At 32.1% G+C, this 21323-nt stretch overlaps 1 protein-coding gene across 2 annotated transcripts in view; it reads left to right on the top strand.

Moving 5' to 3' along the window:
• Nucleotides 1–16680, top strand: part of LOC108912288 (paired box protein Pax-6-like) — a 31915-nt gene extending 15235 nt beyond the window's left edge. Inside the window, exons 3-6 of one of the 2 annotated variants that reach the window (XM_018717486.1) lie at nucleotides 9932–10072; nucleotides 13886–14131; nucleotides 14239–14471; nucleotides 15333–16680. In XM_018717486.1, coding sequence (XP_018573002.1) covers nucleotides 9932–10072; nucleotides 13886–14131; nucleotides 14239–14471; nucleotides 15333–15806 — 1094 coding nt within the window. In that variant the 3' untranslated portion in view covers nucleotides 15807–16680. The remainder of the gene's footprint in view (nucleotides 1–9931; nucleotides 10073–13885; nucleotides 14132–14238; nucleotides 14472–15332) is intronic. The other variant, XM_018717487.1, reaches the window with a different exon arrangement.
• Nucleotides 16681–21323: the final 4643 nt, after the last annotated feature.

Here is a 21323-nt window from a genome sequence, read left to right as displayed (position 1 = left end):
ATGATGGAAGCAGGTACTCACACATGTCTATCACTTATGACGAGTGAAATTACTTAAATGGATGGGAGGATGAGCAACACAGGAAAATTCAGGCATAACGTCAATTGTATGGTACTTATTCATGATGCATGAGTATTATAATTTAAGGCATCCTTTAACTTGCATCTACTTAAACAACAAGAATTTGAAAATGAAATTGTTTGAGGCAATTTATTTTATGCCAATATTTCTGTTGCGTTATTCTAGCTGAGTAAAAACCGACTTAACAATAATAATTGTTAGTTTTCAAGAGACTTATCTTTAAAAGTCTGTCTTCACTTGAAAACTATTCAACTAATGCAACATTAAATAATGTAATAACTGTATAAAATAAAATCAAACTTCAGTGCTATTTCATTTTCTTGGAAGGTAGATAGAAAGCCTCATAAGGCTGTTGGTATCATTACAAGGCTTGGAGCGAAATTATTAAATAGAGGTGGATTGTAGATTTTAAATATACGGAGTATATAAAAATAACACGCGTTTTGATCTCCATTTTGTAAACAGTAAGTTAAAATTTAACAAACAAGACTCTGATTATCGAGATGTAAGCTACCAGTGTTATTTGATCCGAGGACCTATTTCGAAGATTATTTTCGGAGAGCTATTATAATAGAATTTTCGTAGTTCTATACCTAAAGTTCATTTGTATTGCGTTAGATTGCAACCCACTTTGCCTCAATCGATTTATCCTTTCGAAAGTTATGAGATTCGTCTGCACGAATTATCCGCATTAGAAAGACAATGGATCTCACGTATACATTTGCTTAAAGCAAAGAGTAAAAGCAAATGTTTCAATGCAAAAGTAAATGCATTTTCTTCATTTTAAATTAATCATATTCTGCCTTTATTCTTTATTCTAGTGAACCCTACATAGGTACTTGCAAAAAAAATTGTATAAATTCCTACGAAACTTTTTTGAAAACAAAATATTAACTTCAAAATTATATTTTAACAGTCTTTTGACAAAAATTTTCCACCAATTAAACAATTTCTTTCAAATTTAGTTAATTTTGGTATTTTTGTAAAAAAATATTAAAAGTTTTAAGGAGCTTAAAGGCAGTTTGATAACTAGAAACCATGAATAAAAAAAAGTTGACTATTTTCTTCCCATAGATGCAGTTTGTTACTAATTATTGTTTCTAATAATATAACAAATCAATATTGTACCAAATTTTCTTTATTTAGCATATCTACCTAATCAATACACAACAGTTTACAAACTTTGATGTTTCACCATAACTTATATGTTTTTCGTCGTTTCTAGAAATTTCCATTGGTTTCTAAGAACGGCATAGAACAACATCTAAGCTTGTAAGAATATTAAAGAAAGAAACAGAACATATTCTAAAATCATCATGAAACAAATGTATAAATAAAGCGCACTAGGGTGACTTTCGCTACTCTATTAGATAATGTTAAAATATTTAGGTTATGTAACTCCGTTAATACTGACTTCGAAAAAGTGTCATACCTATTAGACAAGGCGAAATCGGCGGCTTCGTATGAAAAAATTAATGGATTCGATTTTTTTGAATAATCACCTCCGTGAGATGTCCCTGAATGAGGATCAAAATGTTACCGGCCGGTAACCTGGTCACATTTTTTTAAACTGTATTTTTTAAAACAAATTGCAAAAATAACTTGTTTTGCCCCGGAAAATAGTTCCTATGCACTATGCTCCTAAAATCAACGGTTTTCGAGTTATAGACAATTGAAAGGACGAAAAAATGCAAAAACGGAAATTTTCAAGACTCAAAAACAATAACAAAAAATCAAGTGTTTGATGTTACTAAACTTTAAAAGTAATCTTTAAACATACCTTGACAAAATACCGAGGAGTTATTTGGTGTAATTACATTGCAATGCGTAGTATTTTACCAATTAACAACATACATTTTGACTTGTGCGCCGCGCCGCGCCACTCGGGCACTCCACTGTGCGCCGACCCCGTCAGCGCCTCACTTTTTCATATATCTCGACATATATTTTAAAGTAAATAAAAAAATAAAGAGTAAAATGTCTTAAACTTATAAATATATTTATTTAAGCTTAAAATTTTCACATTCGTCTGCATTACAACCACATAAAGTAACACAAGTAACATTATGTTTTTTACAACTACATGCTTTAGTTTTACACGTTTTCAAACATTTACATCAATCGATCAGGTATTATTTAACATACATATGGGTAATACTGCACCATTTTCATCTAATTTGTAACCGAAGTTTTCGATATTCAACGTCTGGTATTTCGAGTATATTGAATTTTTCCAAATATACGTTTGCAATTATTCGTTTGCAATTATGCTCATAATACGTGTAGTTTAAAGACATCAGAAGTACCTACATGGAATATTTCCTAAGTTTACACCCATTCCACACGTTCGAGAAAAAATATTTAACCTAGCGGCGCGGGAATTTCATTGCGATATTCGCAAATTCAAAATTAGATATTATTTAAGTAAAGTAGATATATTATTATTGTTATTATTATTATTGTTACTGTTTAGAAATTTATAATATCAATAAACAAAAAATAATTTTAATAAATAAAAATTCAGCATTGCTAAAATGTATCAAAAAGTGAGGTGATGAATATATACACGAGGTCGGCGCAGAGTGGAGTGCCCGAGCGGCGCGGCGCGCAAGTCAAAATGTATATTGTTAATAGGTAAAATAATACGCATTGCAATGTAATTACACCAAATAACTCCTCGGTATTTTGTCAAGGGATGTTTAAAGATTACTTTTAAACTTTAGTAACATCAAAAACTTGATTTTTTGTTATTGTTTTTGAGTCTTGAAAATGGCCGTTTTTGCATTTTTTCGTACATTAAATTGTTTATAACTCAGAAACCGTTGATTTTAGGAGCATAGTGCATAGGAACTATTTTGTTTAGAATACCCAGAAATACCTAATAAAACTTTTTCCGGAGCAAAACAAGTTATTTTTGCAATTTTTTTAAAAAAAATTAGTTTAAAAAAATTGTGACCAGGTTACCGGCCGGTAACATTTTGATCCTCATTCAGGGACATCTCACGGAGGTGATTATGCAAAAAAATCGAATCCACTAATTTTTTCATACGAAGCCGCCGATTTCGCCTTGTCTATATACAGAATTTTAATACTGAATGTGCTTTATGTCATTCCAACTATTTCTGGCAACATTATTTTGATCAACAGAGATCGGATAGATACGTATTGAACAAATGTTAGTGGACTTCTTCCTCTTTTTATCCTGTTTATACAATGAAATGATTGGCTAGAGTGAATTTTTTTTTCATTAAAACCGACAAGGTAATAATCACTAGCGACATTTTTTGGCTCGATATGATTTTAAATCTCTCACGTTTAGATGTGCTGAAAAATATTTCTGGAACGTGGTTCGCGGTGAAGAGTAAAAAGTCCAAGTTAATCGTCCGAGTACAAAGGAGTTAATAGCATAATATGCATGTATTTAAAATATCCCGCGGAAATAAGTAACGAACACTAAAGGATTATGAAAGACTAATTACGCTTGCATGGAGCCTTCCAAGTAGCTGGCCAGCTCGGGGCAGCAAAAATACACTCGAAGCGGTCTACCGTGCATGCAATGACGCTCTCACGCGACCACTGTTGCCACATGTGAGACACCTACTCCGCTAAATAAAAATTCAATTCAGGGCGAACTTTAATGTAATGAACTCATCGAAGTAGCAAATTAAGCAAAGAAAAATAGAAAAGTTTTGTTAATTTTTTAAAAGGTAGGTAGGTACTTATACATTTATATAATTGTATGTACTTAGCTATAGCTTAGTTTCGACAAAAATATCTTTATAAACCGATGAAATTAAACGATTAGTAGACTGAGATCGTAGGTAGGTAACTGTTTTAATTAATTAATTTTCTTCTCATGGACAGCATCATACTTGCATATAAATGCATCACTATTTGTTTCTTTTATATTTATCAAGTTTTGAGGTAAAAATAAGAAATTCCCGTCCACATGGCAACACCGCAAGCAACTGTGACTTGCCAGGGCACCCACAGATCTGACAATTCCTTTAATGTTATTTAATTTGCATTCATGTGACCGTGCTTTTGACTTTACCAACTTTAACCACATAATGGGCCCAAAATGCTTCCTTGGGCTATGTGCACCGTGGACCGTTTCGAAAAATATCCTGCCAGCCATTACAATTTCACTTTCTCAGGATTAATAATTATGAAGTTTTTTTTTTAGATTCGGCTATATTTTATAGAAATAAATAATTAAGACACAAAATTATATTAGGATAGGTCATGATAAAAATGAAATTGGAAAAGTAATATAAATTATGTATTATTATTGATGATTAGTAAATATAACCTGTTTTCTTTTCCTTTAACCTTTCAATATACCATTAAAAAATAACGAAATAATCATTGTTTATATACATTAAATGGTAAATTAAGGTTGGCTGTAACAATCAAACTAAAAAGTACACGAAAAAATATAAATAACGGCAAGTTTGTATATCATTTTTTCTCTGAAATCAATGACACCAATTGTAACTGAACTATTAATAAAACCCTTTAAGGAAAACACTTTTGTCTAAAGTAAGTACCTACCTAACTATCGAACAAAACTGTTAAATAAGCAGTTGTGAAATTTAAGAACGTTTTGATTACTTCCTCGGAGCTGAAAATATTAATATGAAAAAAAAATTCTATAAAATCAACCTATATTAATTGTATAGGGTTATTCGTTTTCTGGGGCATCTATATTTTACCTTTTAAAATGACGTTATGGTCCGGCTATAACGGAGCACCCCACACAGCACGGCACCAGACCTTAGATCAGAGCCTCGCACATAGAATGGGCCGATAACGTCCAAATTGGCATGTTCAGAAACAGTATATTTTTAAATACTTATGAAAATATGATCAGCTTTTTTTTTACTGCTTCTTTGCTTTTTTAGTCCCTCCTGTGCTGTGCGAGGGTTAGAAAATACCAAGCTCGGTATCGGTGTGCGAGATTCTGGTCTAAGGTTTGGTGTGGTCTACTAAGAACCACCACTGAATAAGGTCTATAATTTCCAAATTAAAGTACCTCTTTAGGAAAGTCGATAAAGCAAAGATTTCCAATTCCGATTCTATGATGGTGTAGGTACTTATCTACTTGTATATATCTTTTCAAAGCGTAAATTTAGCCGTAGCATTTACTGAAATTTGACAATAATGCAGAAGGAATATATGTATCAGAAAGCCGATTCGTATAATTTAGTGTCGCAAATACAAACATAAATGTAATACTTACTCGTAATACAATTTCGTCGTTTGATATTTCCAGAATTCGCTTACAACTAATTGTATATACCTAGTTTAATAAAATTAGATTGAGAAATTGATACATATCAGTATTAAGCGGTATTCTTTGAACTTTTTGTCAATAGTAGGTGTAGGTGCAACAGTGTGTTGCGTATTGCTTGAAAAATTCCAGAAAAAATTTCCTTTATGCTGCCATTTACATATATCGTATTATCCGCCGTTCATTCTATTTGTACAATGCTCAAGTGTTTTACGATTTTTGCATTATTTTAATATTAGGTAAAGGTCCAATTAAAACTTACCACAGCGGAGAGAGAGAGAGAGTCAATGTCTTAAGCCGGATCCGCCACTATGTGTAGTCTGCGTTCGGTGAAATCGAGTCACATCTGAAACGTGAACAATAAATAATAGATAGATGTATAATTACAGACTGCTTAAATTACACTGACTAGCAAAATAGCAAACGTGCTTAAATAAATAATCCTCATAGCATTTTAATGCGATATGATAATTCCAGTTATTAGGGATATTAAGTGCTCCCAGACAGTCGGCCATTTTGTAGATCGCATGTTAGGTAAAGCCTTGGCTGTAAGTAATAGGTAGGCTGCTTACACAATGATAACTTCAAACTTTATGTGATGTACTCGACAACTTTTACTAATCCTACCCATACATTATATCCGACTTCTTTCTTCTGATGAGTATAATTTATCCGCGTGCATGATTTAAAATTTATGAATAATGAATTTTTAACACTTTCATCATACGTGTCTTTGACAGACATGCACCAAACGTTTCCTTGCAGTTTTCAAACTACGTTAATTTATTGTCCTTACGAGAATTGCTCAGTAGGTACTACCTAATTAGGTTTTCGATATGTATTTATTAGGTTTACCTATATTTAATAAATTAAGGTCCGATAGTAAATCGTTAGTATAACGTAAAAATCAGGACTCGAATACATAATGTATGCATATAAATATATGTACTTATATGATGGTAAATTAATATGTATGTAATATACCTATAATACGTTTTATCACGTTCATCGTGTTGTGCGAAAACAAAATACGAACCTGGAAGGTACGATTGATAGAGACCAAATTAATATCACGTTTATGTAAATTTGTTTTTTGTTGATCCAACAAACAAATATACTTATCTATTAGAGATATATTATTATTCTGTAGTGGGTGAAATATTATGGCAGGATGTGAATCTTAGATTAACAAAAGAAAAGTTACATATATCTACCTATTGCACCTTGCGATCAAATATTAATGGTTACGAAAAAATTTAACGCCAATATTCCGCAAAGGCAGTTCGCTGAATAATGTAACATGGACAGATGCAGGACACGCGGCAGACCAATTGAAAAACAACTGTAAAAAATCTATTCGCAAAAGCTGTAAATCGAGGCGACCACTTTGATGGCTCGTCTATAAATTTGTCCTCCCCAATTTCGAATTTTATCGGTTTGCGTAATTTCATTTTAGTGGTCTTTCGGACTTGATAAGAATTCTCCATTTTATTCATAGTAATATTATCGCCTTTAAAACGATACTTTCCCCAGATTACATTTCCCCGTAGATTTTCGACACTCTGAATCCGAATTAGAACAAACTCAGAATCACATCATGTTTTATAGATATCCTACAGTGTTTTCGCCATAGTTGAGGTTATGGAGAATTATCAGGAGATAATTTTTCTCTACAAATTTCTTTATGGCATCAGATACTACTCTTTTTGTTCAAAATCCATTTTGAAAAGTTATATCTTTTCCTCTTCGGGAAATGGTGTGTGGAAGTTAGTTTGGCGTATTCGTCGGAAATGCAGGAAACATTACAGGCATGTCCTTTCTGAGGGAAGATACCTACAAGAGAAGAGGAAATTCCTAGTTTCAAGTTCCCTCAGGTGTTTGTGGTGACATAAAAACTTTTACCATATATTTACAGGCATCCTGATAATGGAATTACGCCACCTGATATTTATCTGGCGTTGCATTCCCGGGCGTACTCAGAAAGGATGCCGGGTTTTTGCAGCCTCTTCAGATTTCTTGATGTATTCTGTGTGCAAGGGTCTTATTAGCACTATTTAAGGAAACCATTGTGTCAATGCTTAGCTTTTTACTTTTCTCTCGAAAACAGGAATGTTTACAGTAAGCAATAAAGTTTTTCCGGCATTCAATTGTACAAGTTGAGTACTCTGCCAAAAAAATATCATACGATTGGGACTCCAACAATGTTTACATCGGCAATACTATAAAAATCAACGGTAGTGATTTGTCACCGACTTCGGATTTTTCTCCCGACTGCCGAGCTCTACACAAATAAAGGCATCATAGGAATGCATTAAACTCAACACAGTCTCACAGCGGTATTACAAACAATCCCTTTGACACGCAGTGGTTACCTAGCATTGGCTTTTTGTCAATGAAATATTATCGAGGTGACATGCAGATATACCTTTATGAAGGTATACTATAGGGTACACTAAGATGACTTAAAATTATTATTATTGTTTTCATAAATTACATTGTTATTGTTTTATTCGTAGGTAAGTAGTATTTTACAATTTTTACATAAAGTAGATAAACGTTATTTCTTATTTAAATCCATTCAAGTTTGTATTTTATCTTAGTAGCTACCAAACAGACTAATTTCAAATTTGGGTGTCTTTTTTATAGTATATATCTTCTTTAGAATCCTATAAATGTAGATTGATGATATCTAGGTAAATATACGACTACTAAAGTTAGTATATTTGAATTAAATTTATAAAAGAATATTTAAATGTACTTTCTCGGGAAAGTACTTTCCTATACTTACTACCTACGTGAGGTCCATAACATGGGGAAATAGAAATTTAATTATGAAATTTCAAAACAACCTCCGCAAATTGACATGAACAATAATGGCAACGCAATTTCATTCGCGAGATATCAAGATATAATCACGTAAAGCAAAACGAATCAAAGTTGGGCATCGAAAATCATTGGAGTCTCGCTCTTTCGGTAATATAATAAGACCTGTTGAAATGCTATGTCCATAAAAGAATTTTATATCACTATAATGACACAACTTTTTGCCGGCTAGAACCTATAGGAATGTTAAAGTGTGTCGTGAATTTATAAACACACAAGAAGGGAAGTGACGGACTTGGATGAATGTACCCTTCTTAAATTATCGACGTGGCAGATGTCCTTCGATAAATTTATTGTTCTTTAGTGCAAATACGCAATAATAAAATATCAAGCAGGTGGCATTTAGTTTGCATTATAAAGAAATTTAAAGCAAACAGTCGAAAGCTAATTGAATTTGTTTGGCATTATTAGAGTTCAACGGTGGGTTAAGACAACGAATTATTTATCATCCTTAAAACTCGATGAAGTAGGTTAGTGGAAGTATTTAAGTAACTTCCTGGTGTATAGAAACCGTTTAGTTTGATATAAGGCTTTTTCATCACATACCTAGTCATATATTCATAATGAAAGTCCATCAGTAAGTATATACCTACTTAGATAGGTAAGTACACTATAAAAACAACGATTGGTTGTGAGTGAAAGCAATAAAGTTTCGGAGTGAATCCATTGAGTGAAATTCTTAAGTACATTTTCACTCAATATTGGGCATTTCCATCATTTTACTCATTTGTGATTAAATTAAACTAAAACTGAGTATACTTTCACTCAAATAGATATAGGTACCTACTCCTTAAATACATTCTTCACGTAAATTCGTATTTGCGGTGCACTTGTATCTAAATCAGAGTAAATGTCCTAATTACTGAGTAATCTTACCATTTTTCATATCCATATGCATTGTCTTTGTCTGTTCCCATCGTTCTGTCCCATTAGGATATTGTATTGTTGTCGGAAAAATGTATTTAAATGCAGTGATTTAATTTTAATAATTAAATATAGTACATTAAGTCTCGATAATATTTGGTTATATTAAACGGCGTTAAATTATTATCTATACCTAATTATGTATTTGTAAAGTACAATATAGGCAATCTATTCGTCCGGTCAGTTCACCAATTCCTTTAATCGAGACCTAAAATATTTTCTCTAATACAGATCTGTGTAGAAACCACTGTGGCAGCAGCTTAGTAGTTTATGACTTTATTACAATGATATTTAAATTAAAATTTAAAAAAATATAAACCAAGTCTGAGTAAAAAATTACTCAATAATAGGTATTAAAGAAAAAGTCAACTCTAAATTGGTTTGATATACCTAGGTACTCAGAATAGAGTCAAATGTCACTCAATTGACAGTTAGCAGTATTTCTGATTTGAATAAAACTCACTCATTTCTGATGCAATAGTTTCACTCAGTTGTACTCATACTAATAGAGTGAAAATTTCACTCAATCGAATAAAATTGAGTGAAATGGAATGAAATTTTTTTTACAGTGCACTTACGTACCTACATTTTTTTTAATCAATAAGATTTATTATTAATTTAAGTAGATACTTGGAAATTACTTTCAGTCTAATTACATAAGTATCTAAGTAAAAGCTAATGATTTTGACTAGTGTGTTAACTAAAATTTATTCAAATTAATGTACACAACATAACTTTATATTTTTACAGGTACACTAAGGCCGCCGGGACTCATTGGTGGTAGCAAGCCGAAAGTCGCTACTCCCGCCGTGGTGTCGAAGATTGAGCAATATAAAAGGGAAAACCCCACAATATTTGCATGGGAAATACGGGAGAGATTGATATCTGAAGGTAAGATGTTGATGTAGGAAGCAATAGTGGCTCGTAGTAATATAGTTGCGCTAAAGTTGGTATGTGACCAAAGATACAATGGTAGTGTTAATAGTGGGGAAATAAGAATGGGAGTAAGAACAGATACGGCAAGTCGACCCAGCCGTTCGCAAGACAACGTGAATTTCTAGATAATGTAAATTGATCAGAAGTGTATTACTCCTATTAGCATATTTTCTATTCAATGACTGAACGAGAAAAAATGCTAATATAAAAATATCGTGAAAATTTATTTATAAATTTGTCCAAAAAAATTATAATAGGTAGGTACTCTATATTCTTAATTATTAAAATGATATGAAAATAATGTCTAGCAATATATTTACAGTTACTTAATCGCTACTCTTTAAAAATCGTTGCTTTTAAAGACATTGTTTGAATTAGGCGTATTTACAATTATAGTTAAAAAGTATTTACCTATTCTAATTTTGAGAAATTAATTACCTACTTTCATACCTATGGGCGTAGGTACCTACTTTAAAATCAGAAAATTCCTGGGATAATTTTAGAGCTCCGTTATGTTTATTTTGTTGAATTGTGGTAATTCTACCACAATTTATTAGCATCTAAACTACTTTGCCGGCTATACTTAAGTATGTTCACTTAATCCTGTTCGTTTTGTCCGCGGGGATTTCACTATCTATAGTAGGTACCTGCCGATCACATCCTCAGACTAGCTAACTAGAAGATCACAAATGTTATGTACCTACCTACAATTACTTTGCTACAACTACTTTGCTGAACGTGCTCTGTTTACTTAATTAAAAATTTTAACACTAGGTATCTGATATTTTAATTTTTTGTCAGAGTCCATTTTTTGTCGTAAGTTATCCGTTATTCATAAACTGTTATATAATGTTATCAAAAAAATCTCACTTTTTCCAGAGTGTTTTCTTTATCCGGACGTCAGAGAATAAGTAATGTAGGTACCTACTTACCTTAAAACTTACGGATAATATAAGTAATACAAAAAAAAAACACAAAAGTCTGCGAAACGTGTGGTCTGCTTTGACTACCCCGCAAATTATAATACCCTTCAGAAAAATTTAATTACATTATGCTTTCCGTAAAACATATGGTTCACACAACTCGCAATTGCTTTAATTTTTAATTTGCCATTTCTCCAAGCCTGTATACAATTACAATGCGACCCATACAAATATTCGTTTAAACTTTTCCGTTTCTTAGAGTCTAATAACTATAATTACCCTCCGGTTCTGCGGTAGAAGGATGTACAGTACAATAACAGTCTCGCAACCCAAACAATAAATAAAACCCTAAACATTGTCATTGATTCGTTTTCTACCTGCGGTTTTGCTGATATAAAAAGTGTTTTTATTCACACGCAGGACGGACAAGTCATGTGCTCGTCACGGAAAGGATGTATCTTTTAATTTTATTTAATCATCTGGGTTTCAAGCGGCACGCAAAAAACCGCGTCGAATAATTATTACGCGCCTCGTTTATAAGTCCTCTAGGAACCATTTGTAAGTAATTAATGTCTGTAATTTTTATGACGATTTCAGTTTGTAAAAAGTACCGTGCGTCGCATCTCTCTTACCTATATCTATAAATATTACATATTTCAACACATTATAAATAAACTTCATTTACATTACACTCGATAATTTATCAATTTCTGTCCACATCGGATTGATGGAAATTTTCATACACTGAATTAAACCATTAAAACAGAATTTACGATTTAAATCATCAGTTAAATTTTCTCTATTAAAATATTATTTAAAATTTAAATAAAAGTTTTATAAGTCTAAAGACATTAAGAATTTTATTTAAACTTAATGAAGCATTTATTTTTTTATCTTGTTCTGTTTCCTGTAACACTAAACAAGCGTTACAAAATTTGTGATCGAAATTCCTCCTCCATTCCGATGTAATAAATAACCATTAGACGTGGTACGAAACATCAAATACATTTACAGATGTAGCTACTATAATTTAACAATGTAAGTCCTGCTGGAAATAAATTTATTGATAGCCTTTTATTCGCTGGCCAGAGGGATGAATAGGAAATTAACTTGGAGATAAATCAAATCAAATTGATGGTATCCGAGAGTCGAATCCAAGTGTGATCATGATCAATGCTCTCGTATGATAAATACTGGCTTATTAATCATTCATCAGTCGTATTATAATTATAAGAGGTAGGTTACGTGCCCGAAGGGGAATAGTTTTATTCGCTTTATAATATATTAATTTATAGTGGATTTTATCAAGCTCTCTATACAGGGTCCACAAGAATTGCACAAACTCTTTTCGTGACATATCATAGAAAATCAATCAAAAGGTCGATTTCAGTTACATGTAGGTACCTAATCCATAAATATCTACAATATAAAACAAAATAAGAAAATTAAAAATAATAATTGTTTAAATATCACCAGTAGTTCACAGAAAAAAGCTACTAATATTAAGATTGTAGTAAGTAATACCTACTTTATTGAAAAATTTACTTATTCTTATACCTACCGTTTAATAAAGAAATCGCGGTGTCGTTTAACGCTAATAATTTCCTTCTCCAAAATTTTGGCCGAATCCTACTAGGTAAATTATATAACCGTTTTCATACATAAACAGCTTGAAATAGAATGATTTCAATATAATGAAAGATGGAGTAATATTCATTTAAAAAATAATGTTTCCTTTGATGCACGTTGAATTTTAATTGTATTTTGTATCAAACAATAAAAAAGTGAAACAACTAAAAATGGATTTCTTACGGTTTAGTTATCACTGCTTTATATCAATAATTATTATTTTAAACCACTATGGCATGTTACCAGACGGATTGAGAATCAAGGAAATTTATAATTTAAATTTATGATGTACCTATAGTTTTTATATAAAAAATACACAAATCTAAATTTTGCGTTGTATGTAGTGTTGTGGGATTAATATTATCAAAGGTTTCAAAGTTGAAAAAAAAAAAAAGAAAAAGATGTCAAATGGAGTGTGAAACAAACTTACCAGGTTTACGTATTACAAAATCAATTATCACTAAAAAAATTGTCAGTTCACAAATAATTAAAACGATTTTTATAATTAATAGAAAACGTACCTATGCAGTCACACTGAGATTTAAGCGAGTACCTATAACGTATGTATTAATTCAGTCCAGAAAAACAGGGCCATGCCCGTGTCACACAAAAGGAACGTGCAAAAAGAAACAAATATTTCAAGAAAAAATTACCAAAACTTAAGTGAGTTTAGATAAGTAATCAATGAAAATGGCTGTTTCCCACAATATCAAGTTAAAAAATAGACTGAACGATTGCACATAAACACATTCACTAGTACTAGACGAAAATAAAACATATTATTTGTTAAGATATAAAATAGGATTAATTTGAATTCATGCAAATATAAAGTAAATTATATAAATGAAAGGAAGAATTACCCATTCTTTATTGAATATTATCTTATAATTTGCAATAAAACATATTTAACTTAAAGCAAATTATTGAATGTCAAGAATATTAATAGATATTTAAATTATAAACCTCTGAATTCACAAAAATACTTAATTATAAAGTTTTAAGTACTTATACCTATTAGTTATAGTTATATACAGTTAAATGTAGATTAATTATTTTTCTTATATATTCAATTCTGATCATATTGTTTACAACAATTGAACTGACCAATTCACGTTCAGATGTCCGTCCATTGCGAAAGCACGTCATCTACGTTAAATTATGAGCGTTATGACATTTACAATTACATATTGTCAATGAATTCCTTTATTTGTTTCAGGCGTGTGTACAAATGCAACAGCCCCCTCGGTCAGCAGCATTAACCGAATTCTGAGGAACAGAGCGGCAGAACGAGCGGCAGCAGAATTTGCTAGGGCTGCAGGTTACGGGCTATACCACCACCACCCTTATGCCGCAGCCGCAGCTTTCCCTTGGCATTCACCGTTGTGGCCAAACGGCCCTCTTGGTCTGCAGCCTCCTGGTGCCGCGAATGCGACGGTAATGGCAGGCTCACCCGCATCATCAGGTAAATAAAATCAATATAATTACTATCTATTCATTTATTCAAGAGAAAGGCAAACATAACATAATATTCTCTACCTATATTGAACACCGACTATGACGGTTTTGCAGGTTCTCCTCATCCCGATCACGGACTTATGGGTTCGCCACCTGGGGGAAACCTCGACAAAGACGATTCTAGTCTGGACAGCTCTGAACAACCGAAATTCAGAAGAAATAGGACTACTTTCAGTCCCGACCAGTTGGAGGAGTTGGAAAAAGAGTTCGAGAAGAGTCATTACCCGTGCGTATCCACGAGGGAAAGACTGGCTTCAAAGACATCACTGTCGGAGGCTAGAGTGCAGGTGTGTTATTTTCCTTAAGAGGTCTTCCAGCATTAAAGGAAATCTATGTACGTTGTTTGTTGCTTAAACATTTTTGATTCTCAAATACGAAGTATAGATACCTACGTCCATATGTGATGCATTTCATTACAGGTTTTGCAACGTGGTTAAGTATTTGCTAGTTAATATTACAAAATTCTTAAAACGTTTGTTTGGTTAATCTTGTTCGTAGATGTAAAGTATACCTTTCATATTTACATATTAGGTACATACCTATTCCTCAATATAAATTTTTAACTAGTATCTAAATATCTCTAAAAATCGCAATAACAAACTTAAGTAAAATATAAATCGCTTTATATCATTAATTTATTTGTAAAGAACCTACGAGTAATAATTTTTTACAGAGTTCCGGGAGGCAAGTGAAAACTTTAAAAATACAGTCTATATATTTTTATATGTATATAGGCTTATAAAACTTTAATAGGTCAGCCCTCTGAAATCCATACCCATGTAAGAAATGACCTAGTCAGGTAACAACCTCAAATATAGCGAAAAGTAATGTTTTTCGAACAATTTTGAAATCGGATTCAGCGCCGCGGCGGAAATCTTCGGACTTGGTTTAGAAGGTCAATCACATATTGTCTGTCTGTCTGTTATTAACTAACTAGCTTCTATGGAATCGCTTCATTAGCCTGCCCAGATAGGTATTTGGTATAAAATTTTTTAAAAATCCAATTTGTGTTAGCTTGTCATCTAAATTTAGCTCAGTAATAAAAATATTTAGAAATAAGCCCCTTTTGTCTTGCGCGAATAATGCTGTTGGACCTCACGACCGTCCCAACGAATGTGACCTCACACTAATCGGTGCATTGTAACCAGGTTTGGTTTTCCAACAGACGAGCGAAATGGAGACGTCACCAGCGGATGAACCTCCTCAAACAATCCTCGCCAGGGCCCCAGAACAGTCAGTCTTCGATGTTCGGCGGCCGCTTGACCCCCTCGCCTCACTACAAGGGCGGTTCCACCCCTGGCTCCCCGCTTACTACTCATCTCACTACCCACCCCACGGCTTCCTCCCTTTTGCTGCAGATGGGGGGCGAAAATAGTGCCTTCAAAGCTTTGGTGCCCAACGCGCTGCTAAGTTCGCACGACACCCTTCGGAGGTTGAGCGACTATGACGCGTCGGATTCAGAAGAGGAGATCAACGTCAACGACGAGTCGGACGTAGAGGAGGCGGTGGAGATGCGGATGAGATCGAGGTCGTCGAGTCCCGTAGAGGTGGTCGACGTACTAGCCAAGGCTGATCCACCTACGTGTCAACCCCTGCAGCTCACCATGCACGATCGGGATTAAGTGCCGCGTGTCAGTGTGCGAAGTGTAGTAGAGTGAGTCTGTGAAGTGAAAAGTCACCTGATAGACCTCTTGTACCCACGTTTTTTTTTTTTAACTACTTATTCTTTTAATTTGTAGCAGTTAATATCGATTGGTCAAATATACATTTTTAAAAATGAAACTCGCGGTTTATAAGGGGTCGATGCAAACTTTTCTCTCCACTTAGGTGCTTTAACTGCTCTACATGTAACCAAAGTATTTCGAACAATTATTTATATTCTGTACATATTTATTTAATTCGTGTCAGCGTGCTGTGATTCGACTGACATTCTAGAGGAAAACGAGGTTCCTTCTCGCGGATGTAAATAAAAACGGTGATTTGTTGCTGCATACTAATTTCCGAAAATACTAGTTACGAATATTCACCTGCTAAATTAAACATCATACTAATGTACCTGTTGATAAAATGGAAATCTACGACTTTACATACCTCTTACATTAACGGGAGCTATGATCGGTTTTTAACTCTGCCGTCTATGTATAATCCATAGTATGTACATATTTATACCTGTTTAATAAAGCGCACTATAAGAGTATAAGTACATTATGCAGATGTAAACGTTCAAGATTAAATCGTACTGTAGCTTTAGCAAAGGAACAATATTTATGCTCATTCAATTGTTTTTTATTTTAGGGCGTTTCCTTGGAGCTCAAAAAATTATTTAACTAGCAATGAAATTGTTTCAACTTGATAATACATATGTTTGAATTATACCCGTGTTATGAAGCAATTTAATGAAGTAAGTAGTTGAAAATTTATTGTGTATTATTAATTCAAAATGTTATTATTGTACATTAGTCTTAAGGAGTATTATTGTTAATGAAATACAATTTGAAATGTGGCGAAATGTGAAATGTGTTTTATTTAAATTTTTCTAAATACTTCTATCTATTTACGGAGTAGACTTTGCTAAAATTCAAATTTTGAACAGATACGATCTTATTAAGATTCTGATTTGAAAACAATAAAATGGAAAATTTATGATAGTGTTAAAAAAATGTGTCCAATATCGAATAAAAAAAAGAAATGTGATACGCAGGTGAACGTTTGTGGTTTCATAAAGCTGAAGTCGGCCTTTCCCAATAGGTATGTAGGTACCTATATCTAAATTTATAAGCTGGTTAGGAAGGGGGCGTTTTTATGCGTAATTTTCAGTGAAATTATAACAGTCTTGACGAGGATTTTAGAAAATCTAAGTAAGTTTAAAACAATACCTCTTCACTGTATCAGTTATACAAGCTTTCTCCAGGGTATAAGACAGTTTACAAGCCGATAATACATTCAAAAAAAGAAAAAAAAAACTTATTTTTACTTCTTTCTATGTTTAACATTACATTTTGACACGCCCGTTAAATATTCAGAAAATCGCGTACGGTATACTATAAACATAATCATACCCCGCGCGATGCTTTTGTGAATCACACATGAATCACAATTATTGAGTATTTTTACAAAGTTCTCGACAAAACAGCGAAGGTACATTCCCATGTTTACATGGGTGCTCATATTTTCCGTGACCTTTCACAGCTTTAAATAATACCTAATAATAATAATCGTTACGATTTTAAGATTTTTATAATTTAGATGGATTTTCTTGATCTATCATCGTCTTACTAAAAGTACGATTTCTTGCCGATTTTTCCTATTTCATAAATTTTATAAAATAAGTTATAAGGCAGGTGAATTTTATATTTTTAGATTAGCTAGTCACAAACTGAATAAAATGTATCAAAGTTTCGAAAAAGTAGATACGCAGGTATCTACTGTATTTATTGTCTTCAGTGATATTATAATTTTTACAAAAACAGTTTGGATTTACCTAAATAGGTATATACGTATTAGTATATTCCACGATTGTGGCCTTGAGAGGAAAATACTTTTTTCGCAATTTCTTACAAAAAAAAAAATGTGTGATCTTTTAGATGTTCCGATCTGAGTTCCATGGATTTTTATTGATTATCATTTGTTAAGCAGTTTCTGATATAATTGATATGAGAATAATATAAGTTTTACCAACCTACGTAAGCTGCTTTTTACAAAAAAATCCTAACTTTTCTTGGCATTACTACTACCTACTTAATATCTTTTAGTGATATTTTTCATATTTAAATTTTCCAGAAAATCTAACAAGTTAGATATATCTACCTACCAAGTAATAAGTAGGTAATATTTTTAAGAGTTAACACACAGAAATTTGTATAACGAAATTTTTCACTTAAATTTGCAAATAAAACAGTTTTCCCCCTCAGTCATCAATTTTCAGTACCTATAATGGTACCTATAAACTATGTATTCATGAAAGGGATGCAATGTTTACATTTTTGCTTGCTACAAAATAGATAAAACAGATATTTGACATATGCGCATTAGCAAGTAACAATTTATTATCATAAACGTTTTACCATTATGTAGATGGCTGATTAAATGTACGTCTAATATTCGCACCTGCTTACAAAATGTAACGATGTAATCTATGCATCTAATATTAGATATGAAACTCCTTATTAATTACTTCACCTTGCGTAGGAGTGTTTCATATGCCGTGTCATTAAATTTATAAAAAATGAGGAAGTAATATTTAAAATAGAAAATTTAAAGTAATTAACATATTTATTTATCTTCATAATAGTATATTTTTTTACACATTATATGCACGTACTTATATGCAAACATTTTTTTTTATGGATGTTAACTGTAAAATATAAGGTGTTTTAGATTTCTTATTTCATAAATAGTATTAATTTAACAAACATAATTTGTTTAAAATGAATAATTTATATACTCTTTATTCATCCTTTCTGATAATTTAGACTTTGCATGTTTAAATAAACATTTTTGTAATATTTGATAATTTTTTTTATGCACCTGATAAATGACACAAATTTTAAAAAAGGAGAGTAAAAACTAATAATATTCTACACCATGCCGAAGTAGATACCTATTAAGAATAGAACGTCAAAGGGATTGACGTATAGTGAACAAGCATTTTCAAACGTAGATGTAACGTTTCGAAATAAATGTGGAATTTCAATATGCTCTGCCATGTTAACACAATAAGGAGTGTCGAAAGTAGATGGTAGCTTGCCGATTTACGATCAGAACTAATACTTGTAGGTCGATAACGTTAACATAACAAGAAACTATCGAGTGGTCATAAAGAACCGGACAAGATTGTTGGTCAATGCTCTTGCACCAAAAAGTCGGTAGTTTAAATTTTTATATAACCTTATGGGAATGCAGGTATGCTCAGGTGAGCATTTTCCTATTCTATATGTAATTAGATATCATCATGTACATAATTAGAAATGAATTTAAGGAGTGAAAATAAAATAAATAAATGGGACAACAATATTTGCGCATAATACCTACAGACAGCATTCTGAAATAACTATAGCTATATTATACCTTGTTCCTACTTTAATGAAGATATTAGTTAGAGATGAGGCGAGAAACTTCTAGGTATACCTGTATATAAGTATACTGTAGATTGAAATTGAATTGCCGATGGAATATTGAAATATTCAATCGTCAACAATTCTCTGTAACTGAGCATTTTCTTTACCGAATGCAATTTAACTTCGACAATTCTTTTTCACGGGCTGCGACGGTATAAATCATAAAACTCGTGGGTTTCTAAATTAATTATAAATGTCACTTTCGAGGCACAGATTATTACGTAGATGGCGCTGCCACAAAGCAGCCGCAACTTTAATCATCAAATGGCACATTAACACAGGTATGATCGCCGTATTAATTACTTTGACTTCTGTGTGGGCCAAAATTACGTATACGCCCTTACCTGAGCTTTTTCTTTTGATGAAGATTTATTAAGCTTGTCTACCGATACATTTTAACTCTTGCAAAGTCGTACTTAACATGTAAGTAACTCGTTCTTTAAAACGTTGGTGGAACAAGTTAACAATTGGCGTGAAGAAACAGTTACAAAAATCATTTTGATACCGTCTCTTATCTTATAAGTTATAAGAATTTATTGTTTTTATAAGGTTTCCCTTTCTTGCACAATTTTAATACATCACACACTATACCTATATTTGATTTGTCTTTGAAGGTAAATTAAAAGTATAGAAAAATATACTTATCACTATTTCTCTATAATTTGAGGTAAGCGGCAGCCCAGTAGATTATGTAAATCTAAGGAAAATATTCTTTATTAACAGATTCTCATGCTTTTCACGGTATTTGTGGACATGTTTATGATTTGTATTATAATAGACATAGTAAACATAGAAATAACTATGTAAAATATAAATTTTAGTTTTTTTTTAATATGGTAATATTGTGTTCAATCATGCCAACGGAATATATTAAAATAACCGTGCTTATACGTTGATCATTTCGTTTAAGATAACAATTGAGTAAATTATGGAAAATGAATGCAAATCCTTACCTTAAAAGCATATTGAGTATATATTTTTTAATATATTGCTTTCTTATACCTATTTAAGAAATACTAAACGCGTTGCCTAGTAAATATTATCTATTAATTAAGAAGACTTGTGAAAGTACTAAGTAGTTGTAGCTATAATGAATTAATTTCGATTGGTATTGTTAAACCTACTAAAGCTTTATCTTGATCTATACAATTTATTTTTATGTAGTTCCTGCCCACGTCAACATTTGGAGATAGACAGTGTTTCTTAGCGCCTGTACAAAAGCATATATGTATAAGTATATTTTGTTGTTAACGATTTAGTTACCCCTCCAGCAACAAATTGATAGATATCACTTAAGTAGCAATTTAATAAGAACAGATTCATTTCAATTGTAACATTTTTTAAATATTAAAATAGAAAGGGCTTCTTTTATAAGCGTGCGACTAGTAGCAAAGGGTAGGTTTCTATGTTTAAATTATAGTATACTATTTACAAAAAAATATATAATGATATTTTTATGGTTTGCGTTTCATAAAGTAGGTAGCCTTAATCGTGGAATGAATCTCAACTACGGATTGTAAAGAATAGGAACAAAATATTTCTGAAATTTAAACTATTAGCTTTATAGCACTTATAAAAAACACAATCTGCCCACCACTTCGGAAGCCTATAAAACTCAGCAGCGCTTACAGAAATTCCTTGGATAAGCGTTCCCAATGATACTTACACCTTCCAATAGGTGACAAATAACCTATATATGGGTGTGACACAAAATTTATAATTCCAAGTTATAAAAATAATCAATATGGCTTATTTATCTTAATTTGTGGACCGGGATAATTTAAAATTCTGGTTTAAGGCCAGCACAACACCTTCGTAGATGTGTAGAAGCTGATGAATATAATGATACCGCAGGCCGAGCCAACATCCATATGCAGAGAACGAAAAAACGCTTTTTTAAACTTATTTAATCACACCAAAGGCGTAAAGAATTTTAATGTACTTCAAAATTTATTAAAAAAATAGTATTGTAGAATTATTACTACGTTCCAAAATGGTTTTGTACGAAATTTAAAAAAATGT

This window comes from Anoplophora glabripennis, unplaced genomic scaffold (genome assembly GCF_000390285.2).
Source record: "Anoplophora glabripennis isolate ALB-LARVAE unplaced genomic scaffold, Agla_2.0 scaffold183, whole genome shotgun sequence".
NCBI lineage: Eukaryota > Metazoa > Arthropoda > Insecta > Coleoptera > Cerambycidae > Anoplophora > Anoplophora glabripennis.
This window is presented reverse-complemented; position numbering and strand designations above follow the sequence as displayed.